The 26,137-nt window shown below is 37.8% G+C and overlaps 1 protein-coding gene across 1 annotated transcript in view; it reads left to right on the top strand.

Annotated features, from left to right (window-relative positions):
* The window catches only part of IL1RAPL1 (interleukin 1 receptor accessory protein like 1), a 777,597-nt gene extending 756,295 nt beyond the window's left edge, over positions 1-21,302 (top strand). The window contains exons 9-11 of the mRNA XM_080377620.1: positions 2,485-2,628; positions 16,297-16,467; positions 17,773-21,302. Coding sequence (XP_080233746.1) covers positions 2,485-2,628; positions 16,297-16,467; positions 17,773-18,491 — 1,034 coding nt within the window. The 3' untranslated portion in view covers positions 18,492-21,302. The remainder of the gene's footprint in view (positions 1-2,484; positions 2,629-16,296; positions 16,468-17,772) is intronic.
* Positions 21,303-26,137: the final 4,835 nt, after the last annotated feature.

Below are 26,137 nucleotides of genomic sequence, written 5' to 3'. Positions count from 1 at the left end.
CCACTGTGTGCCACCTTCCACGGTGCTGCCCAGATGTGGCTGTTCCACTTCCAGCACTCTGGGGGTTTGCTCAGGCCTTTGCAGGGCTGGGTGTAAGGACACAGCACCCTGCAGGGCTGAGTACTGCTCCTCTCTGCCTCTGAAACCTGACAAATAGCACCTAAGACAGCGAGCGAATATGTGCTGATAGATGTTGTCCAGCACAGAGGAAATTACAAGCCTGCTAAGCTAGACAGAGAAAGCATGAAGCTTATTTTGCAAATGCATCTGTTTAAGAAAGAACGCCCATATCCTTGTGCTCATAAATGATCATGATGGGCCTAGCAGCAACACCTGAAAAGCTAATTTTTAGTACATTTCGGGGTGACTTAGAGAATTTCGTTGTTTGCTTTGGTTGCCTAATATTAGACAAAATTAGGCAAAATTTTCATGTGTGTTCAGATTGACTTTACTGAAGTAAAAATACAGTCATAATCTTGAATTATTTTAAGGGGGAAAAGATAACTAAGAGGGACTGACGGCAAAAGTGATGCAGTGCATTAGTTTGATTTCATGCATAGTGAAAGAGAACAGATGACTACCTGCAGTTATTTTTCCCATTTAATTTCTAAATCATTAATTTAGGGAAATTTTTTGTTTTCCAGTTGTAAAGTTTTTTCCTTGCATTTAATGAGTCATAACAGCAGGCACATAAATAGAGTATTTTGTGCCTAGCAACCCAAAATATTAAAGCCTTTCTTCTAGTTATCATTGAACAGCTGCGTCACCTGTAGTACAAAATGATAAACAGTGTATACTAAGCCAGTGCAGAGAAATTTCCATTTCCATTTATATTCTAAAATACTGTATTATTTGTCTATGCAAACAATATCTTGTTGGGGTTTTTTAATAACATCCCCTCTCTCTGGACCAGAAAAGTATTGGAAGTCTGAAATAACAGTGTCGGTCATAAAAATATCTAACACAAAGGAGTTTCCAGCACAGTTTTGGAGACAATGACATGGAATATAAATGCCTCTTTTTTTTTTTTTTTTTTTATTACACTTTTAGTGTCTTCTAGAGAGCAATGAAATCTTCTTACAGTTGCCTCAAAATAATAAAAAAAATGTGTGATTCTCAGTAGACACAGTGAAAATAAATGGAACTGTCACTTTCCTCTAACCTTTTATTTCTCTAATTGAATTGTATTGCGCTGGAGTATCATATCTGCATAACCACACACATAAAACAAAGGTTACTTTAGGGCTACCCTGCTTCACTTAGCTAGAAGCTGCCCACTGGAAAAAGATATTGTGAAAATAGAATGGAACTGAATTTTCTCCAGCACAGATTTTCATGAAGCAAACTGTATGTCTTGGATTTTCAAGATTTGAATTCTTGGCGTTCCTCAAAACTGATATTGAAAAAGTATGGATGGTCTTCAGATATGCCCTCTATTACTCATTTCAAATTACAGAAGTGTTAGTAATGCTCTTCCTCCTCCCACTCTCCTTTTTTAACATTACCACTATTCTTTCAATAAGCAAATGAAAAGTAACAACAAAATGGATGCCAGGTAGCAGCGAGGGCTTCCTTGAGTGTGCAGTGGTTACGACTGGGGGAGGTGATGTCTTATTACTTATGCACTGATAAGTGGCCCCACTGAGGATACTGCTGGTGGTAGACAGTTGTGGCCACGTTTGACCAGAGTCCCGGTCCTCAAGAATGGATCCACATGGCAACAACATCAATCCATCATGTGAGTCTCCAATGTTAGAGTGCAACAAAGACACCAGGGGGTCGTCGTCTGAATGGGAATGTCAGAATGGACAAATTGGGTTGGTTTGTTGTGACTACACCATAAGCCAACCCCACTGAGGGGAAGGGGAGAATGAAGATGCACTGCAGAACTGGGATACTGTGTCAAAGATACTAACATCTAACTGGGATGTGAGGCTGTGGGGTTCCTTGGGTAATTTGTCTTCACATCCCTCAAGTTCTTGGTGGTGTTGTTTTATTTATTTATTTATTTATTTTTATTTAAAAAATAAAATAAAATAAAATCCTTAGGGTAAACTTACCCGGTAGACTGGAACTCATCTTATTTGTGTGTGGGAAGAAACATTCACCTCTGCTTTCACTCGACGTAGAATGTCAACATTTATCTGGGTAAAGTAAACTGTGATCTAACTATGGAGACAGGGAAGGAAGGGACTTGTCAAATACCTCTTACATATATGCACATACTCATACACACAAACACACATCCCCAGCAGTTGTTATTTTTCAAATGAGCAATTCAGATGGTATACTAAAGGAAAAACTAGTTTATTAATGAAAAAAAAAATCCATTCATTATTTCTTCAAAGGCTCATAAATGCAGTAAATACATAAATAATCCATCAATCATTATTTTATTTTAATGTTTAACTTAAGTGTGAGGTATGCTGCTAATTTTCTTTGGTTTGGAATGTGGTTGTTACTGCATTTTGTAATTCTTTGCAGAGCTGATGTACACAGTTGAGCTTGCTGGTGGGCTCGGTGCTATTCTGCTGCTGCTTGTTTGTTTAGTGACTATCTACAAGTGTTACAAGATAGAGATTATGCTGTTCTACAGGAATCATTTTGGAGCTGAAGAACTAGATGGAGGTAAGGCATCTTAGTACATTTTCTACTTTCTAAGCATGCCTGTCTTTTATTTCTGTCCACTCAGGCCCAAATTTCTTTTCAGTTCAAGATGTGTTAAAACTGCAATTTTTATTTATCACTGCATTAGGCATTGACTTGAATATAGATTCCTCATACAACACATTAGCAGCAGTGATTGCTGAGCTGATCTACGTGCTGCTCTCTGGAGCTCCAGAAGACACCCATGTCTTTTAGATTTTTATTCCCAACACTGAATGTAGATTACCAACACTGATGCATCAAAGATTTTCACTTGCTGCCTGCACTGAAATGCAGCTTCACTTCTCCATAAGCTAGGGAGTATCTACCCTAATTGTATTTGCCAAATAGGTAGAGGTTGAAGTAAATCTCAATTTACTGCTTGTTTAAACTGATCAGTTTCAATAAACAGTACTGAGTGTTTAGGAACGTACCCAGCAGTTCATTTTCTTGAGTTCATTTACTTAATCACTGAGAAAGCGGCTAATGGCCATTAAAGTTTTTCTGTGTTTCAAGGACTCCCAGCCTAAACAAAAGTAATCCACAGGGTATACACCAGTTTTTGTTGAATGTATCCATGCAATTTCTTTTCTTCTCTTTTTAAGCACTGAAGAAAAAGGTCATCTTTGCCTCTAGCTCTACTGTTCAAACCTGCTGTTGAACAGCTAACTGGGTTGAGCTGCAGGCTCTGATTAATTAGGTTTGGTTTCTTGGGTCAGAGTTCCTGATGTTTTGTGCTACCACTACGTCTTTTGTGACAGGACCTTCTTTTTTACTGAAATACTAATAAAAGTCATTTTACAGTTCAAGGTAATTGCCTGTGGACAGAAGTCACCATGACTTATTAAAATAAATACGGGCTGATAAACAAGCGCTGGCCAAACCTGTCACCAAGAAGGGAGAAGGGTGGCAGCAGAATTAGAGGACCTTGTGTAAGGGAAAAACTTCCACAATAAGATCACTAGGGAGTGACCTGCTTCTGCCTCCCATCCAAAAATGCACAAGGATTCAAAATAGAATATGCTCAGAACAACAAGCCCAAGAACATTAGAACATTTTGTATGCTTCTGTTGGATGTGCAAAAAGGATGCACTAATATAGCAGCTGGGGGGTGGGGTGGGGAAGGGGATTGTAGGGGTGGGGCACAGTTATTCTACTTATTTACAGAGGAGGAAACTGAGGCCTAGAGGGACTATGACTTGTGGTGGATTTTGGCAGACGCTTTTTTTTTATTTATCAGGAGTTGAGATATTCTCTTCTCCACAAAGCAGCCCTCAGTTTAAATGGGCATGTTTACTTGCATGAATTGTGTGAATTTACTAATAGTCATATTATATTAGGCAGAAATAAACAGCTTAATTAATAATTATTTAAATAGATGCAATTTAACGTTTTTTTTTCTTTCAGTATCAGTAATTCTTACTTTTTCAGCTCTCATTTATTGTTATCTCAAGCAATTCCAATTTGTTTGCAAACTTACTCTACCAGGTGTTACACTCTTGTTCCATAACAAACACTGGGTCACCTGTGAAGAACAATATTTTAATCACACGTTTTTAACAACAAAAAAAGTGACCTCTAAAGGTTACTGTTCTGAGATTCAAAAGGAGGAAAACCAATATCCATTCAGTTTCTACTTCTCAGCAAAGATCATCATTAAAGAAGATAAAGCATGGATTCTTCTTAGATGATCAGCACAAACACTGGTAACGAGTTCTTAACGGCAGTAATATGAGATTCCCAATGGAAATCTGCAGTTCCTACTGTATTCAATATACTAGCAACATGGATAATACCCACTGTCCCAATGAAGTTACTGCAGCTGGCCTTCTTACCCTGTCTCTTTCACTTACACTCTTGCAAAAGCAAGAAGACAAAGAGAAAATGCCTCACAGAAGACCAAGTCATGGCTTCTGTGAAGACATAAATTACAGACATACATTCATATTTTTACCTTTGGCTTAGTTTGTTACTTACAGACATAAAATGCTGAACTCTAAAATCTTCTTTCAACCACATCTCCTGCAGTGCAACAGCGGAGCGCCCACGTGCTATTCATAATTTACACCATGTTCTGTCATACTTGGGACAGCCTGTAGATAAGCAAACATCAAAATATCACGGGCTTTTTTTGTGTGCACTATACTGTACCAAGAGAGGATTTGAAACACTTTAAAAGTGAGTTCCAATTAAAATTTTCAGTTGAAAATCTCTTTTTAAAATGCAATACTTCATTTCTTCCCTGATCAGAGAACAAGCCCTTCAGGTTGTCAAATCTCATCACAATTCCTTTTTCCTTTGAAAGCCTTAGACACATCATTTAGTTTCAGGGTAACATACACATTTCTGTGGGAGGCATGGGTAAATTGTGAGAAATATTTGAAAATAAAGTATTTAACCCTTACAGCTAATGCAACTTTATTAGTTTCTGTAGGGCCACTGCAAATTAAGAAAGTGATCACAGCTGCTGATTCCTCGTTTCGGTAACTTGAAGCTTTGAATTTCCCATCTTCTCCCTCATGCTGGGGACTAGGCTCTCCTGTTTTTTTCTCGCTCCTACAAACACTAACTCAGTCTCATCTTTATTGTCTTCTGGGAATGAGCATTGAAACCCTCTTTTCTGTTTTCATGGTTAGTTCCTTGCCTTTCCTACTAAATGGGAAAGTAATCAAATCCAGTGTATATTTTACTGCTTTTCCTCCCACTCCGCTTGCACTCCACACGGGGGGACTGCATGACGGACACCATATTGTGTCCTTCAGTGTAGAGCTGTGCCACATGTCGGTGTTTAGTCAGGGGACCTCATTGTGAATGTCTGATACATCCCCCTGGGAGATGGAGCACAGGGGCAATAAAAGCACTGACCCTGGGCAAAGCGGTAGTTTTCTCACCTGCAGGTACTTGGCGTGACCTTGCATCTCAGAAGTACAACTCACCTCTACCTGTTTGGCGGTCAGAAACTCCCAAATCTGCTTACATGGAGAATTGCAGTTTAATATGTCGCCACATATGTAACAAAAAGGATACATTGAAGTGGTATGCAAACAAAGAAATGCCCAGTATTATTCTGAAAACAACAACATTTTCAGAAATAGATACTTTGCTGGGAAATTCTGAGGGCTGATCATTGTTAAATGTCAGGCAACCTTTTCAGGTTTGCAGCTCTAAACTTAAAAGCTTACTTTAAAAAACCTTGTCCATAAAGTGCACTCCATTAAGGAGTAACACATTATTAGTAAAAGCCACTTTTAGAAGTCATTATTTCTTCCATTTGCTGCCCATTGAGCTCCAGCACAAGAGATTACAGCACGTTCGTCCTCTGAGGAGTGTTTTAGCAGTTACCATTTATATCTTTTTATTTTCCAGGGATCTTCTCTTGCTGCCTTTCCCAGTTTTTAAATAACTTGATGAACAAACTAAGTATCGTACTTTAACTACCAGAGAAGAATAAAAATGCAAGTAAACATTTACAAGTGTAAATAAGTAAGGGGTGAACACTATCATAAAAAGGAGAAATTTTACATTAAGAAGCTGGTATTAAAATGGATAAGATTTAAAAAAATAGCAATTAAAGGGAAAGTCTGAAAAAATGTGCTGTAAATAGTTTTATAATGAAATTTACTAAAAATTTCCTTTCTCTCAGCTTGGCTGATGAGAAGTCAAGCTTTAGGTTCAAGAACAAAAAAAACCCCTATAGGCAGCTGACAACTAGAAAGTAAGAGCTTTGCTTAGTAGCTGGTATGATGACCTTCTCAGTGATCCTTGGGGCTTTTATGTCCCATCAGCTGTTTCTACAATGTTGGACAGGAGCACTGCATGTTGTCCTTGATCTTCTCAGCTGTGCAGCTGGGGTGCAGGCAGGGAAGGCACCTGGGAGCCAAAGCTGGGGAGTTCTCTGGTTTCACTTTCAATTCTGCAGGTTACTGCTTCCCTTCCTTCCCCTTTGCTAAAAAAACCCAAAGTGCTCCTAACATGATTAAAGTATGTCACTGCTAAGCTCTATAAATTCAGGAAATCTTGTTTGGCTTTGGTACATGACATCTATAGCGGCTGTTTCTTGGCAGTGCTCATTGCACTTTCTTAAGAGATGAGTTTCTACTGCTTGCTAAGGGGAAGCAAATCAATGCTCAGATTAGGAGATTGGTGAAACAGTTTCTGCCTTGAAGTCTCTGTTGCACCTGGGAGTCCTTAGGTAACCATGATTTTTGTCATTAGTATTATTTAGCTGCAAAAGGCTAAGCAGGGTTCACAGACAAATCTATGGGATTGACCAGATAATACTAACTGTAGAAGACAAGAGCAGGTAAGACATACTCTGCCATGGTTTCCCGGGTTTAACCCCAGTAAACCTCTTACCAGCAAGGAAAGGCAATGCTTTGAGATTCTTCGTGTTTCAGTGTGACTTGGTTGCTAACTTTTGAATGTAACTTTTGCCAATGGCTTAGGCGCTGCCAAAGCACTTATGTTAATGGTTATGCTATGCAAGTATAGCATACTGGAATTACTGCTGAAGTTAGTGACTTTGCAATTACAGAATCTTCCCTGGGGACCCATAGAATAAGTTTGCAATAGCAGCCTTGCCACTGTGTATGTATTCTTATTGGCCATGGCAAATTGTAGCAATAAGAAATCCACCTCTATGAATATAAATTTCAAATTCTATTAAAATCACCTTTAGAAAAACACAGCTTTCATCTTTCTAAATATTACTGGTTACAGAAAGGGATTCCTATCTTATTTAGTTGCAGTTTTATTGTTGAAGAACTGCTTCTTTTAACTTTTCCTGTTTATGTTGTTTATTTACATCTGAAATGCAATTCAAACAATAAAATCTCAATTTATATTTTCACTGAAGAAGAGATTTTCTAGGTTCTGTCCTTGAAACTTACTAATTCGAAATCCTGCTTCGTTCTCTTTTCCTATTTCATAGACTCTAAACTACATATATATAGAAATATTTAAAAAATAAAATAACAATATCACCAAGATTATCTTTAGATTCTAAACTAAAAGATTTTTATAGGTTAGAAATTCCAAATGTAAAATAGAAAAAAAAAATAAAATTGCAATATAGAAATCAATGAAGACCGAGATACCTTTTGTTCCTCAACCAGCACCTCTGCCAAATGGTTCTAAGCTTTAAAGTTTTTATATCAAAGGCCAAAGAACATTTCAGATTTCAAAAGTAAATGAGATAAACACAGCATATTGGCATTTGATTTCAACAATCTTAAACTGAAAGTTTCTTTCCAAGCCATTTCTCCCTTAAGTTTGGTTTATATTAACTTTTTGCTGCTTTTGCCTAGATCAAGGCTGTCTTAGCTCTGGTTTTCAAAATACTTAACCCAATGACAAGATACAAGTACTGTCACTGAGATCAACAAAACTAAGGAATATACATAAAATTAAGCATGTGTTTTATACAGGTAACTAGTTACTTTGTTGAATTAAGACCATAATAAAAGCATCACTTCTTGATGATTTTTATTTAAGAAATTTTACATTATAGAAAAAAATCATATTCCTCTGTTTCCAGACTTTACATGACAGTCTTTATTAGTGTCTTTTCCTACTTTCTAGGAAATAGCTAGTTTCTTCCAATCTTTCATAGATAACTATTATGCTACGTTTCCAGCTAGGTAGTTACCATTTAGGTTTTCAATATCTACTAACAATACAGGGGTTTTTAGCTTGGTGTTTGACCTGCAAATAATTCACAGCAACCAAGAGAATAATTTAGATCATCATCTTTTAACCTCTTTATTTTTTAATGTTCTGAAACTCTTATAAGACCTTATGAATGTTCCTATATGTCAAGGGCAACTTCTAAGATTAATGTTTCATCAGGTTTTTATATTGAAAGTAGAATATGTAGGATGTGTTCAGTAGTAATAATAAATTTAAAATTCTGTGTTAATGAGAATGACTGAGAAACATTTGAGATGCGCTCTTCATTTAGTTAGGAATACAAAATCAGCCTAAATATAAGAGAAAAAAAACTTTAATAATAGGTTATTCAGTTTAAATAAGTAATATTCTATCTTACTTATCTACCAATGACAAATTTAACTGTAATTACAGAAAACCAGTGAAAATATAGCTTACAAAGAGAATTTATTTCACACTTGGAATCATCTTATCGTATTACTTTTTTGGCTGAACTTTTGTCTGCTGGGAATCACTCCCAATTTTGAAGAAATGTCAAAAGCAAGATTGATATCTTGGGGTTCTCATAGATGTTCTTATAACATCAACTTTTAAACTGGTATTTCTTTTATTTTGTCATGTTCTTTAGACTTCCAAAATTCGATATGGCTTGGGGAGGGGGGAGAAGAAATAAGAGGAGAAAAAAAGGGTGGGAAAAAAAAGTATGTCCATTGCTTTAATATTTTCATAAATGTGTCTACTAGGAACAAAAGGGACAAAGGACTTTACTTTTTTTCTGGTCTATGGTGCGGAGAATACTCAAGATCACCTTTAGAATTATTTGCGCTTTTTTAACCTATTCCCCAGTGCTGCATTTACAAAATTTTCCTCTGATTCACCATTACCCACTCTGCACAAGGATATGAATTATCATTAGGAATGTCACACTTAACAAATACTTTGCCGTGGAAGAAGCTGGTGTTGGTATTCTTAATTTTTATTAACAATAAAAGGGCTTGACATTTAAAAATAAAGGAAAATGTTAAGGTGATATTCATAAGCAACAGTAAATAGTGTAAGGAAAATTATAAACATTTTGAAAGACTTAGGATTTGGGCATTTTACTCAGCTAAGCATTTAAATTACTTTTTCCATTACCTTAAGGGTGATGAACATTATTGCATTGTGTACATTAAATATGGTCCCACAAATAATGATACAAATACAGAGTTTGAAGTGTCATAATCATTATAATTTTGAAGCAAGTGCAGTCTCTGTGAAATCTTGAAAGCCCACTAGTTTGCAACTCTTCCTGAATACAGCACTTTTTTTTAAAGAGGAAAGCCCCCTGCAATCAATTTGACTCCAACTCCCTGCAGCACGGGGAGGATCCAGTCTGTCATTTCTAAGAACCTCACTTGAAATCCTGAAACTCCAAAGTAAATCAGCACATTGCTCCTACACTCCAATAATGAGTATCTGAGTCTTTACTAGGCTGGCATGTGCTCTGGTGAAGAGGAAGGGAATCATCTCTCCAGTTTCCTATTGATCTAGAAATGGGAGATCTGCAGGAGCCAGACGTGTTGCTGGCTATTCCTAGCTGCAGAGCAGCCTGTGTGTGATCAGCTGCCTTCAGTGCACCAAATGTTTCTGTAGGAGCTGCTAATTACTCTGAAGTATTTCAGGACGCACAGAGGCATGGCTTGACCCTAGTGTCCAAGTCTTACAGCTTCATTAACATAAGATTCACTGTGAAACACAACATTGCAGAATTTCTTTTTGTTTTGATCTTTTAATCTGTCTTGTGTTAAATGTGTCATGTCAGCTGAAAGATAGAATTTATCATCTGCTTGAACATGACTGATAAGAAAAAACTTAGTCTATAAAGGTTTTTTTGCTATTTTTATTTTTCCATCCATATATATATCATTTTTCTGCCCCCATTAGCAGAAATATCTGCAATGTTTAAGGTTTAATGAACCCTCAAAGGCCCAGACTGCTAACTTCTTGAAGCGTAACATGGAAATCACTAGAAAACATGTACATTTACAACACAAATGCAAGGCTGAATCTGTTTGGTGGTCTCTGTAGAAGAGAAAGTTTTATCTATCTTTCTGTAGGCACCAGCTTACTTACCATTTCTTCATGTGTAGTTGCTAAAAGAGCATGCATACCGATGAGTTCTTAGATGTCTGATAGCAATTTACTTACCCAAAGATCCCATTTGCATGTGTCAAAGTAGATGCATATAGAGTCTGGGTTTCATTTTATGCTTACGTTGAGCCTTTAAGTGACTGCTGCTGAGCACATCCTTGGAATAACAAGCAGCATTTGAAACTTCATCCTCTAAAACTTTATATTGCTTCTGCTGGATTATCACTGTAGAAAGTTACAGGGAGTATGATCACAAAGTCACAGAATGGTCAGGGTAGGAAGGGACCTCTGGAGATCATCTAGTCCAAACCCCTGCTAAAGCAGGTTCACCTAGAGCAGGTTGCACAGACTCACGTTCAGGCGGGTTTACAATCTCTCCAAAGGAGACTCCACAACTCTGGGCAGCCTGTTCCACTGTTCTGTCATCCCCAAAGTAAAGAAGTTCTTCCTCATATTCAGACAGAACTGCCTGTGTTGCAGTTTGTGCCCATTGCCCCTTGGCCTGTTGCTGGGCCCTGTTGAAAAAAGCCTGGTCCCATCCTCCTGACACTCACTCTGAAGTTATTTGTAGACACTGATAAGATCCCCTCTCAGTCTTTTCTTCTCCAGGCTAATCAGGCCCAGCTCTCTCAGCCTTTCCTCATAAGAGAGATGCCCCAGTCCCCTCATCATCTTTGCAGCCTTTGCTGGACCTTCTCCAGCAGTTCCCTGTCTCTCCTGAACTGGGGAGCCCAGCACTGGACACAGCACTCCAGGTGGGGCCTAACCAGGGCAGAGCAGAGGGGCAGGATCACCTTCCTTGACCTGCTGGCCGTGCTCCTCCTAATGCACCCCAGGATCCCATTGGCCTTCTTGGCCACATGCACACTGCTGGCTCATGGGAAACTTGGCGTCCACCAGAACTCCTAGTCCTTCCCCACAGAGCTGCCTTCCCTTCAGCAGGTCAGTTCCCAACCTGTACTGGTGCATGGGAGGGTGTCCCTCCCCAGGTGCAGGACCTCACACTTGCTTTTACTGAACTTCATTGGGTTCCTCTCCGCCCAACTCTCCAGCCTGTCCAGGTCTCGCTGAATGGCAGCGCAGCCTCCTGGTGTATCAGCTACTCCTCCCAGTCTGGTATCATCAGCAAACTTGCTGAGAGTACATTCTGTCCCTTCACCCAGGTCATTATAAGCTGAATGTGATGGGACCCAGTACTGACCCCTGGGGAGCCCACCAGTGACAGGCCTCCAGCTGGACTCTGTGCCACTGATCACAGCCCTCTGAGCTCTGCCATTCAGTCAGTTCTCAATCCACCTGAAAGTCTGCTCATCTAACCCACACTCCCTGAGCTTACCTGTGAAGATGTTACAGAGAGAGTGTAAAAAACCTTACTGAAGTCAAGGTAGACAACATTCACTACTCTCCCCTCATCTACCCAGCCAGTCATTCCATCATAGGCTGTTAGGTCAGTATGATAACATTCTACATTTGGATAAGTACTGAAAGGAATGGACAGCAATAAGGAATGCATGTTGTAATGAAGCAACAGGTGTTTTGGCTAAAATCCCGGGCCACTAACAGTAGTAACGTTTCAGTGTGTTATTAATGAAGCTGGGATTTCACCCTCAGTTTTTACCCCTAAGACTTATCCAGTTTTGTCAGACCTGTAGCTGAGCACAGCTCCATGTTTATTACTCAGTGTCCTCACTCTCTTTCTACTCAATAAAGAGTTAAAATGATTGTATGTGACAGTCCGTTTTGACCAGAGTCTTTGCAGTACCAGTAGTTTTGAGCTGACCGAAATATTTTTGGACTGAATGCATCATACCTCGAGCACAGGCTGTATTTGAGCCTGCTGTGATGAACTAATCCAGAGCTTGCACATGCTCTCATGGTTATCTGCTTTGCAATAACAAAGACATTTTTTGCATCAAGTCTGGTTGAATTTGGCCATGCAAGGTCTGCTTTAGGTTTTATTTCAATAGTTTCAATTAATGGATACAACAAAACTTCACAGACATGGAGGCTGTTGAGTTGAAGAGCTTCATTCTAGTTATATACTACCTGTAGGCAGCAGAAAGCAACTACAAACCACATAACTGAAGAGGATTACTTGTCCATTCACAAAGAATGGGAAGAGGAAATTCATTATACTAAAGTGTTTCAAAATATTGCTGTTGCATGATACTGTATCTCATACTCAGCTGTGTTCACTAAATTAAAGGACAGCCATTACATAATACAGCTCTGCAACATACCTGGAAGCAAAGCAAGATGATTTATTCCGATACGTTTCTAAAAAAAATGGTTAAGGGAATAAAAGTGCTTTCAGATAAAAAAAGTATATGTAGATAATTGCTTTCAATCTCTACGGGAAAGCAAAAAAGTTTCAGGTTAAATGATCAACATCCCTGCCTTTGGTTATTAGCAGGTATTTTTCTTCCTAAGTGTGGGAAGAAACAGTAACTATATTCCAGTTTATTGCTAGTGCACAGGAGCCTGACAAAACCAAGTCTTTGAAATGGCATCATCTATATCTAAAGCCAAAGTGCAAGCAACAATCACATTTTCATTTTAAGGATTCTTGGATGGAAGACTTAATTGTTTGCTGATGAAGGGAAATAAGGAAATTCTCATTTTAAAGAAAAGCTTAATTTGCCACTGAATATTAGATCCAGCCAGCATCTGTACTTATTGAATAGCCAAATCTGTAGTTATCATACTACCTAATAATATAAGTAGTAATATCAAGTCCTTTGTGACTTCATTTGTGATTAGGACCAGATCAGAAATTTTCTGGTGAAGTTTTTTTCTTTTTCTTGGAAAAGGCAGATATACTGACACCAAATATTTTCATGGATAAAATACCTGTTCCAGTGAATGGTCCAGAAAACACAAAGGTGTGATGGATTTTTGCATGCTTGCTGGGAGTCTGGGGAATTCCAGGTGTGTTGCTCAAAGGAAGGAACATGGGAAACAGCCCAAGAGCAAAGGACTTGAGAGAAAAGCCAAAAGCCTCCTGCTTCCATGTAATGTGGCCAAAAGACTGGCAAGGTGCAAGCCTCAGCTCCCAGGGTCTGACTCAGCCATAAGATCTGGATGTCTGCAGGCTTCCCACCTCTCCCTCTCAGCCCATTGGGACAGCACATTAAAAAACATTAATTAGGATCAGAAATATTCTTTAGAATGTAGGCATCAGTCCCACCCATTACAAGCAGGAGTAGGTGGGAGCATTTAACTGAGAAAAACCACAGGAAGAGACACTAACTACTGTGTATTTAAGTACTTTCCTGGAGATAGGAGATTTCAACAATCTCATAAGTTCTCAATTTTTCATTAAAAATTAAATTCTACATTTTTTTACTATCTGTAACAATTAGAGAAAATAGTAAATAATGCCATAGCTCTTTGATCATGTCACAGAAAAGACAGCTTCTGATAGCTATCTGCCTGCTGTAGTTCTTAAAATGTTTCACAAAGCTGGCAATGTAACCCAAATAATTTTAATTAACTAAAAGCAGGCTAATACATAAATATCACAGAAGTAAAATGAAGGCATATGTGATCATCCCCTGTGTATTCCAGGCATTTCACATTTGCAAATTATCTGCTCATGCCAGTATGTCAGCCCATCAGATAATGAAATTACCACATAAGGTATTTCTGCTGTAAGCTGAACTTTTTTACTTTTTGTCAAAGTAAGTTAAAAAAAACCTGACAGATGGGGAATATAATAGCTCAGGGAAACCACTGTGCTAATGCATCTAACAGTTTCCCAAACTGGACTACATATGTTGCTGGATTGGAGTTTAAATGAATTCACAATTGCCTGGACCCGTTAAGTAGATATAGACATTGTGTAGATCCTGGCTATTCTTTGCCCTTCAAATGCTATTAAAACTAGGGAACTGGGATGAAAAGAAATGTTCCCTGAAATACAGGGTGATACATTTGTAGTCAGTGGAAATGCTGGAGCTGCCATGGTATGAAAAATGTGTATTTCAAATACATGCATTAGTGTGATATTTACATATGTAAGAAAAACAGTGGCATAGCATGAATAATTTTTTCTCTAAGTAAGAATGTGCAAACCATTTTAACAGACAATACCCTGAGACTTTAAAACAGTTTGAATACTGCATTATTTATTATTTTTCCTTTTGAGAAATGAGATATTCTCATCTTTACTCAAAGACTTTCAGCAGAGCAATGCTGTTCTCAAGTATGTCCTGTAGTTATGACCATTACTGTAACAACAGAAAATGGCATTACCGTATCAGCATTTTGCCAGCTATCATAATTTCCCCATTTATTTCTTGACCTCTCTATGTGTTAACTTGGTTGCTGGGTTAATACTGTCCTACTGAAGAAACACAAACCCGCTATGTAATCTCCCTCTATCTCATTCTTGATCCAGCCAGTGTTATTTCAGCATATTGTCAAAGTCATTAGGAGCTTTTCTGCTTTTAAGGATCATGGTTTCACAAATATACTGAAGAAAAATAATGGAAAGAATGAACCATGGAAGACAGTGCTTCTTTTTCTCTTGTCTTTTTTTTTTCTATTTTGTTTGTTTTGTTTTCTGTGGATATACTAATCCAATAGATAATATTGACATAAAAAGTGTGCAGGGGAAGGAATGAGCACCTAATAATTAATTTTGCCACTTGCAAATGTTAATGAGCATAGTATGCGTGGTTCCTTAGAAGGAAGAGTGGACTCTTCAAGATTAGCACCATTGCATGACTTTCATTTATGCTCTCTGCACCCACCCTACATTTGGCAGACTTTTCTGAATAATGCTACCAGAGTACAAAAAGGTGTTAAATGAGGGAAGGAGTGGCTTAGCAAATAACTGGAGTCAGCATTGACTGAATATAATGTTACTTATGACACAGAGTGGAGTATTCAATCAGGTCTCTTTTACAAGCAATTGATATTCTTGATAGCCTGTGCATAATGTTGTCAAGAGAGTTAGAATGATGTTAACATTTCATTACTCTTGCCATTGATTTTTTTCTGCTTTCTTCACAACAAAAGTCAAAACAAGACCTCTCATTCTACTGAATTAGTTCCAAAGCACTTGGCATTATTGACCTCCTAATGAAAATTAATTATGGCTCTTTTGATTCAGTCTTTCAAGTAGGCACACCAGGCACATTTAAGAAACAGGCACATTTATTTTTCCTATTGAAATGAAATAACACACTGTTAAGCAATGAAATGTACATTAACGCAACATTAAATCTGCAAATTTAAGCACACAATTCAAGAGATTTAAACTGCATTATCAGGAGCTGATGCTGCAAAGATTTAAGCTTGGCAATAATTTCAGATCTGGAAAGCCAATGAGTTCTACAAGTAAAACTAACATACACTAAGAACATTTCAGCCCCAGGTTCTAAATTTATAGTAAAAATCTGGGAAGACTGAAACATTTTTGCTATGCAACACAGACAGTTGCACATGAGCTTTGGTATTCCCATGCTTTTCTCTTCCCTTTTAAAGCTAGAAAAGAATTCAAATTCTTTTCAGCGGCTTTTTTCTTTTGAGCTCACAAGCTGTCACCCCACAGTTGAGAGGATTTCCTTCATACAGAGCCTTACACAAATGTTTATACACAAACTGACTTTAGTCTATGGTTGTGAATCCCATATCCCTTGCATCTATTTAAATACGGATTATCTCCACCAGGTGAAACAGGAAAGGTGAATGGATTCATATCTGGAGATTGGTGAAAGTTTGCATTTTATCTAAACAATTTCCTATTCCTGGAAAATTCTTCCAGAAAATATTTTTGGGGAATTATCTAGGAAATCTGCAAGAATAGTGAATAAACTATCTTATTTTCTTCCTCTCTTTCCTCAGACAACAAAGACTACGATGCATATCTATCTTATACCAAAGTGGATCCTGACCAGTGGAATCAAGAAACTGGAGAAGAAGAAAGATTCGCTCTTGAGATCCTACCAGATATGCTTGAAAAGCATTATGGATACAAGTTATTCATACCAGACAGAGATTTGATTCCCACAGGAAGTAAGTCATGTCTTTATTCTTGTGTGTCTCCTAAATAGCAAATGCAGTGATTACAGTGATTGCTTTAGTATCATTTCTATACCTACTCCTTCAGAACATCATCTTTCCTCCCTTGTCTTAGAGAACGGTAAAGATAAGCCACCAAACACACTTAATGTGTGTTTCCCAGACAAGAAGATTGGGTTTTAGTAATTGTGTTATATTGATTGAAGGTGAGATGGTGCAGAAAGGGCATGCATAAGCAAAGGAAATCAATAAGACTAACATTTTTTGACATATTTTTTGAGAGCTTTCATATCTAGAAATAAATACAAAGATCTTTGTTTTCTGTTCCTTAGAGTTTGCCTGGAAAGGTATCCATGATTCAAAGTATTTATCAGAGAAATTCAGACAGGAAGGAAAAAGTGTTTGGACTAAGGGAAAGGTTGAGCAGTAACATCTACAGCAGAGCAAAGTAGTGAGATCTGCTAGTGTCCACTGAAGATAAATGTGTAGTGGAGGTACTGGATCATTTTCAGAGAGTGAAAATTAGAATTGATTCCAGCTGGTACAAGTAGATCTTTTTCATGTTTCTTTCACACATTCCAAACTTTGTACAGTAATTTTCTGTAAATTGTAGTATTCTTCGTAAATTCAGTGTAATCTATAGCCAGCTACTAAGATAATATCTTTTACTAAAGGTAAGAAATTATGCTTGATATAGACAAAACACAACATCAAACAATCACATGGATGTTTTTTTCAACCTACAGAAAACTAAACTTTAATTTTCAGGAGACAACACTGTTTTTAAGAATGTGTGTGGTAGGGACATGAAAGGAAAAGAAGATTCTAAGCCTACAGTACACCTTAGAGTATCATTTGGGTTTGAGACTGAGCCCCTGAAGCACATAGTTGCTGTTACTTTGCCTGCTTGGTTGACTGCCTTTTTAAAGAGAAAAAATTATGGTGAACACACTTGTTCTACTAAGGATATAGGTACTGATACAAAACCACAGCTCATGAACAAACACAATCCATAGTGCATTTGTGAATAGATGTTTTCAGCATCACAGAACAGTCGAGGTTGGAAGGAACCTCTGGAGGTCATCTTGTACAACCCCCTTGCTCAAGCAGGGACACCTAGAGTGGGTTGTCCATGGTTGACCATGTCCTGCCAAGCCAACTGGGCACATTTGCAAGTGATGTTTTTGCATATTTCAGTGAGCTGTTCCAGGAGAAGGGATTTGTCTCTTGTTTCTCCCCAGTCTAAAGGAGCAGAATGTTTTCTTAGATTGTTTTTTGAGCGGTTGTCTTATTTTGTAGCCTACATTGAAGATGTGGCAAGATGTGTAGACCAAAGCAAGCGACTGATCATCGTCATGACTCCAAATTATGTGGTAAGAAGAGGCTGGAGCATCTTTGAACTGGAAACGAGGCTTCGAAACATGTTAGTCACGGGCGAAATCAAAGTGATATTGATTGAATGCAGTGAACTACGAGGAGTTATGAACTACCAGGAGGTTGAGGCCCTAAAACACACCATCAAGCTCCTCACTGTCATTAAATGGCATGGACCAAAATGCAACAAGTTGAATTCTAAGTTCTGGAAACGTTTACAGTACGAAATGCCTTTTAAGAGGATTGAACCCATCACACACGAGCAGGTTTTAGATGTCAGTGAGCAGGGGCCCTTTGGGGAACTGCAGACAGTCTCTGCAATTTCCATGGCTGCTGCCACCTCCACTGCTCTTGCCACTGCCCATCCAGACCTGCGCTCCACCTTTCATAACACATACCATTCACAGTTGCGCCAGAAACACTATTATCGAAGCTATGAATACGATGTACCTCCTACCGGCACCCTGCCACTTACCTCAATAGGTAACCAGCACACCTACTGTAACATCCCTATGACACTTATAAATGGGCAGCGGCCGCAGACAAAAACTAACAGGGAGCAGAATCCAGAAGAGGCTCACACAAACAGTGCGATACTGCCCCTCTTGCCACGGGAGACCAGTATATCAAGTGTCATTTGGTGACCGAAATGCAAGGGGACATGAACCCCCTTGAGTAGAAGCTGAGTCTGCAGTCCAGTGCCTGGAACTACATCCTCGACTGCTGCTGTTAAACATGCATTACAATCGATAACATACGAGGAAAAACAGGGTCTTGTACATATGTTTTTTGCAATTTCTTTGTAGCATCAGTCTTCCTGTTTTACCCATGTCTCTTCCCATTCACATTTTCAACTTTGTTTTATATGTCATTGGAATTTGTATATTTACATTTTTTAAAATGAAGAGACTGCTGTATAGATAGGAAACATTTTTGCTTCATTAGTATAGTTTTAGACTTTTTGTTTGTTTGTTATTAACCTCTCTTGGGAATGCTTGGACAAAGCTATGTTGATATCAGAAGCACCATCCATTTTGTTGGCCTGCCTAGCCTGATTCCTGAAGGCCATGCCTGCTGCAGTTCACCTCTTTTGGAGAATATTTGTTCTTAGAAGGACACCATCCCTCACTGAGAACTCCAGTTTCATTTCTACTCCCATAATGTGCACTGCTCCTTCCCTGCCCTTACAATGACCCCCGTTTGGGGTAACACTACAGTCTGATCATCTAACATGTAACTTGGTAGATACCTGTCAAACAACACAATATACCCAATCTGTATCAGTTGCTTCACAGTAGTCACTACAGAGTGTGTAGAAACTAGAGATGGTTTGGGTTTTACTTTCTTGGGTTTGGGATATTTTTTTTTTTTTAATTATCAATTTAAAGATGAGTTGATTGTATGTCTTTTATAAATATAAAAGCAAACCCTATTTTTAACACTTCCTGGAAAAGTATTAATGTGGTTGTGGATTTTATTTTTAAGCATTTCACTTTTTCCCTTCCCCCCTTTCAAAATCTTGCAAATAAGATCATTTACAATTGTCAGGCAAGTAAGACAAGTGAGGCAATAGACAATGAAGTGCAGTGTCCAGCTGATATTTACAGTGATGACTTCCAAACCAAAGGGGAATAAAAAGACAATATTGTAGATGGTTTGTCACTTTGTATTATAGAAAGTGTTCTTTTCTAAAAGAGTAAGAGCAAAACATTATTTTGCTGTGGATTACAGAGTCCCCTTGTATTTTAATGTTCCAAAAACTGTATGTGCTTTAAAATGATATATTCAGGATTAAGAAATCTTCTTTCATTTGTTTTTAGCTTGTAATGATAAGTAAAACTTCATTAATTTCAACATTATTTCGATAAGAACTCAGGCAGAAAAAAATGACATGAATACCAACAAATATAATTGTTTTCAGAATAAACTTTATTTATACAAAATTAATATTTAAATCAGACCTGGAAGTATTAAAAACAATTTATTCACTTTAATGAATAAATAAATTAGTTTTATTTTTTATGTATGATTCTATCTCTGAGAAGTTGCAAATAATGCATGTACCATGGCTGCCAGGGAATTAAAAAAAAACCCACTATGTTTACATCTGGACATCTTTAAGACAAATGAAATAAGCATCTTACTCATATTTATGTTTTAAATAATGGAAAAGTATTTTCTGGTTTTAGAAAGAGAGAGGAGCGGTGTTGTAGCTCTACAACATACTCAGGCCAAGCTCTCTGCTAGTCTCTGCTAGCAGAAGCAGAGGAGCTGGTGCAGTTACTGGATGCAGAAGACTGTCATGTAGTCATGGGTTTGATTTACCCTGGCAGAAATGTAAGTGGTATGCTGGCAAACAGACCTTACAATCTATTTATGTAATTAATTAGCTTTAGGTATTTTTATGGTAGCTGAATGATATTGGCCAATGTAATGGATGTGTGGGATTCGTTCATCCTGATTGTCACAATAAGAAAAGTACAATTTATATTATTTTGGTCTTCTTAATGAGAAGTGATGGGTAGAGAGTGGGTAAACTGCAGTTTGGGGGATCATTGTGGGAGTAATCCCTAACTGACAGCTTGGGAGGAAATGGCTATGCTCCTGTTGTGGAAGTCAAGCAATCTCAGTATCTGCAGAAAAAACTAATAGAGATTTGGGATGTGCATTGATTTTTATTTGCTTAAAAATGTTTGTTTATTTCTCTGACAAGTTGCTCAAGTCCTTTTCTACAATCTGTTCTTTACTACGGTGTCTCCCTCTGGACATGTGCCAAACTTCTACAAAAATGGAAATGAAGCTTCCAGGCCACACAAAAATTTAAGAGAGCTTTGCACGTTTGGTTATTTTCATAGTGTAAGAAACTTAATATTTATTTGTTCTTACAGACACTTGTCAGGCACGGATGGCATTTTCCTTCATTCATCTGGATGCCAAATACCCCAATATCCTCTAACAGTAATGCATTATTATTTCCCCCTTTCCTTCCCTTTTACATGCCCTGAAGTAAAGACTGAGATGTGGAATAAATGTAGAATGTAACTCTCTGACCACAGTCGCATCTAGACGATCGGTTTCCTTAGCCACTTGCAGAGTATTTTTCTGTTGTTCTGTTTTTAGTGTAGATTTAAGCACTTTGAATAGCATGATTCAGGGATTGATGGATACTATTTGATATTCACACTACTCAAAAGAAGTTTTTCTTATACTGTTTTGTCATAGTATTACACAAATGAAAAACAAACAAACAAAAAAAAAAAAAAAACAAACCACAAAACAAAATCTGAAATAAATGGAGAAGCTGTCTATGGCTTTAGAGACATTCCTCCTTAGTATTCCTCCTCTATGAACAGCTCTGTGTGGGGAACATTGAAGGAAACTGTTGTGTGTTCACGTGTTCTATGTTCTGTTGGAACGCAAAATAAAATGAAAAAAAAAAAAAAAAAAAACCAAAACACCACACCCAACCAAACCTGTCATTGCCCTAGTGCTTAGGCTCTGTCCTTTTTTGGTGCAGGTGTTCCAGTTTTTGATAATGCAGCCTGAAGTGTGCATGCAATAGCCACATATAAGATTTAGCCATAAGCATGTAGCACTTTATTTTAAAAACTCCACAGTGTGACAATCGGAAGAACTTACTTTGCCTGGTCAGTAACTTCGGGTCTGTATGTGGATTCTATGCACATGAATTACCCAAGTGTGGTGCTTTGTCTTGATATGGCTCTCTCTAATCAGGGTAGTCCTTGATATAAAACTAAAGGACACTGTTGCACAACCTGTGGAAATTCAGTATATAGGTTCTCTGGACAGCACATATAGCTGGACAGAAATGGGGAACTGTACAGTATGCAGTTAATGATTCTAAAGGCAAAGTGCATTGCTGGGTCTGATTCTGTTCTCAGTTGCAGCAGGGTGATTTGGGACTAAATCTAATAAAGCTGAACGAGTGTAAGATTGATTTGTGCAGGAGAAGAAAATTGGAAAAAAAAAAAAAAACAGAAAAGGAATTCATATTTGCTGTCTGAGACAAGCTGAAATCTTGGCCATAAGGAAAGCAGCAGCAAAATGTCTTCTGAATTTTAGTAGGAAGCCAGTTCTCACCTGACAGCCAGCATCAAACACTGTCAATATGATCTGGTTCAGAGCTAAATACTATTTGGCTTAGATGCAAACTAAGAATTTTCTATTACTGCACAGCTGTGAAAACCACGTGTATGTTACGTAACAGGTGATAATCAGCTTCAAAATAATTGGAAAGCTTGTTATACCCACCTGATTAAAATTCACAAAGTTTTACTTGAATATTGTGCATTAATGACACATTTAAATTATACATAACACAGTGAGATTTGGGGAAAACTGACTTGGTAAACAGACTTCCTTCATTCTTAAATTGAAAAAAAATAAAGAAGAAAATGTCAAGCTAGCAAGCCTAAGAAGAATTTAATTAAAATCCAAAGAAGAAAAAGAAAAAATAAATCACAGCAGTAAAGTAAGCTCAAAATTAGGATAAAGGCCAATGGAGAAGAAAGGTCAAAATACCCACCTGGTTTTTAACTGTATTGTAGCTATTTTTGTCATGCAAAGCTCTGTACTCTAAGTGACCTGCATCAAGCAACTGGCTTTTTGGGGGCCTGTCCAGATAGATCAGCAAGACAAACAGGTCCCTATATGTCTAGTACACTTCTGAATGATTTTGTACTTGTTGGTAGTTAGTACAGAGAGGTTTTGGTGTGTCATCTATTGTGATACAGAGGATGGCAGAAATCTATCAGCGCTAAAAAAGCTTTCTATAGCAGGCTGAATTTATTATCTGGAGTAACTATATTCCTTTAACAGCCACCCCTTATCTGATTTCCTCTTACTAGAACACATTTTTAAACCCATTTCTTAGCTGAGCAAAATTTTAATGTGACTGGCATCAGAAAAAATGCAAGCAATTTCATAATAATGAATTTCCTTGTCTAATGAATGTTGCAAGTTTCCTTGCATTTTTTTCAGTGTAATCAGAACTCTTCACCTACTAAATAGCCTGCTGAGTGGAAGTTGAACACCATTGTGTCTTTCCCCTGAGACTCACGGAATTGTGCATGGATAGTGAGCTGTCATTTGTGATGTAATTTTGCTGGGCTATTTCCCATTAACTCTGGCTTTATCCTCTAAGAGCATGTGTTGGCAGCATTGCACTTCTCTATCTGGCCTTGAGTTGATGTTCCAGAACTCCGAGTTGTTGCCCCAGGAACGTTTCCGCTATTAAGAGTTTTCCTATGCTTTTTTTTTTTTTTAAATTCTGTTTAAGACAAAGTTTGACCTTTGCTTTGCACTAGTATGCTCTGTGGGTAGGAGGTCTAGAGTCCACGGAGTTGTAAAGTAGTCAGAGCAGAAATTACAAAGGCAGGCCTGATACTTTATTTGGAAAAGGTACACATTCTGGAGCTGCTCATATTATTAAAAAATGAGTACATTGAAACTGAGGGTTGTTGAAGGAAAGTATTCTGTTTGTTATTACAACCAGTCTCATTCCAAAAGCTTATCAGCATTCTTACATTAAATAGCCAATGTCATAGCTCATGTAATTTCAGAAACATTCAATAGCCAATTGAAATATTTTTTTGGTTTGGTGGATTAAGAGTAACATGATTCTCTAGGATAGGGATAATCTTGATCCAATACTGAGTTTAGAGAAAGTGCAAACATCTCTTTGCTGGTTACTAGAATTAGGAAAACAACTTGAAGCAAAATTTGAGAGCTTAGAATTTTATGGAGATATTCTTGATATTTTTTAGAAAGACATCTCTCTTAATCATCAAGGCACAGCAGAAAGAACACACAAATTACTCAAAAAAATAAAATGGATGTACTTTTCAACATTCTATTTTCTGATTAGCAAATATTTGTTCTTTCTTCCCCCCTCAAAAATACAAAATAATTCAGAAAAAAATAATACCTACAGAGCCCATACTCAAACACATTTGGTGGCAAGCCGCAGTGAGGGGTTGCACCACATTCCTGCAACTGAGAAGCTCTACAGGGGGTCAAAATATTTTCACCCATCCATCTGCCATTAAGCTGCAGGGTCTGCACACACTTTCAAAAAACAAAAGCAAACAAAGAAAAGCAAAATAACAATGCAGTTACTAAACCCTTTTCAAACCTGTTTTTAAGGGCTTCTTTTTTTTTTTCTGGGAAGGTTGTTTTCTCCTGCTGTTTCGTAGGAAGTTACGTGAGAGATTGTTTTACATTTTCCCTTCATTTTTCACATGACAGGTAAATCACAGGGAGATTTTATTTATTTTTTTTAGAATGCCTAATTCTACATTGTGAGTTTAAAACACAAGTGGCAATGAATTTACAGACTTAGAATTGTTTGCCAGAATTAATATTCTCTGGTGAACAGTTCAGTGTAGCCCTAATTAAGTTCTTAGGGACATTTCAGTAGAAAAATTAAACAATTAGTATTACACATGTATCTTCATCCTCACATTAGAACATTTGCCTTCTTAAAACCCAGGGAACCTCAAATAGAACAATTATGTGAATACAAAGCAGAGAGGAAAACAGGGACACAACTGACTCTCCACCTTTCTTAGAAAAATAGTTCAGTGATACCAGGCTCTTTCTTTAAGATCACTAACCTATGTCTACCTCAGCAAAACACATGAATCCACAAAATGTGCATATATCTGGGGAACAAATGTTGCAATAAGCACTCTCAGATCTTAGTTACATCACAAAAAGCACTTTATACATTTTTATGCCTATACATAGGTATTTTAACTTATAAACATTTAAACTTAGAACAGTACAACAAAATAAGATAAGTATCACTCTCATAAAAATGCAAGGAACTCCCCAAAACCTAGGTTTGTTTGCAGGATGACATTTTCCATGTGCTGCAAGATGACAAACTTGTATCCATGCCATTGCGAGGTGGCACTGTGACACAGATACGTAGCCAGAGGTGATGGGTGGGAGAAGTACAGCGAAGATGTTTCCTGGCCATGTCATGAGCAGGTAGGTGGTACATGACTAGCACTCATCTAGTCCTGTTGCCACGGGAGATTACAGACACCCTTTGCCTGTAGGACACTAGATAATACCCGAGCTCACCAGGTACTTCCTTGACCTGCTGGATGCTCCTGTAGCCTATATGACCTTGGTAGAGGTAGGAAATGTCTTTCCTAGATGACAGATCTACTTGAATCATAGCAATATCTCCAGAGTTCCTACCATTGTAAATAATAATTAGTGTCAGTATGGTTCATCTGCTATTTTCTCCACTTACCTTTTCACAATTCTAAACAAAAGACATTGTGAATAGGTCTCAGTGGCATATAACAAACAGCATCCCTGTACTTTTGTTTTTACTGTTAGATATTTGAAGAGTGAGAAGCAGCAGCAAAACCACTATCTGCTTGAAATGACAGTTGCCAGGTTGTTCTTTAGGGAATATTGAAGAAAAATTCCCTGTTCAGTCCTCTTTGGCACCTTACCTGCCATGCTTCTTTCAAGATGTTGTCAAAGAACAATCTAGAGCATAAGGGGTTGGAGACAGACTGAACTGCACATTCATATGATTTTCAAGGATATTTTCATCCCTTGTAGCTCCTGGTATTGTGTTTTGGTTTGGTTTGGTTTGGTTTGGTTTAGTTTTCATAAGAAACGTGAAGACTAAGATACAATTGCACTACATTAGTTTAGTTAGCATAGTCATGTTAGAAAGGAGTTGAGCTCCAGATAAGTGAAGCAAAGGAGCCATAAACTGGGCTGAAAGTTTCTTACCCATACACATTGCAGCTGTTCAAAGAGCTGCTGGATTTCTTTAGCTCCCATTTCAGTCAGTTCTCCACTTCATAGGCACCCCAACAAAGAGGTTTCGAAAGGGAAAATGGTGCTTTTAGGTGCCATAATACATGGAATCTCAGACACAGCGAATCTGATGCCACGTGCTCACTGAGAGATGAGGTTTCTGTGAGAAACCTGAAGTTTCCTTCTCATTTTGGCCTGATTGCCATCTATTGGCTTGCTAAGGTTCTCCTAAGACTCAAAAAATTAAATAAAATCATGTACTTCAAAGTCAGGGTGAATCAGTGGAAATGTCTAATATTGATCGCTTCGAACAGCTGACTACAAGGCAGGTATCTGCCCCTGTTTGTGTACCGTTTCCTGTCCTTCTGCCCTAGATAGTCACCAGCTCATTTTACACACCCTGTAAAAATATGGTCTAGGGTTTTTTATTATTATATTAGTCAGCAAATTCAGAAATAGTTTAATATAACATCTGGATTTC

The sequence above is a fragment of the Falco punctatus genome (assembly GCF_963210335.1).
Source record: "Falco punctatus genome assembly, chromosome: 2".
In the NCBI taxonomy this organism is placed as follows: domain Eukaryota; kingdom Metazoa; phylum Chordata; class Aves; order Falconiformes; family Falconidae; genus Falco; species Falco punctatus.
Note: the sequence above shows the minus strand (reverse complement) of the source record. Positions and strands in the feature narration are given on the sequence as shown.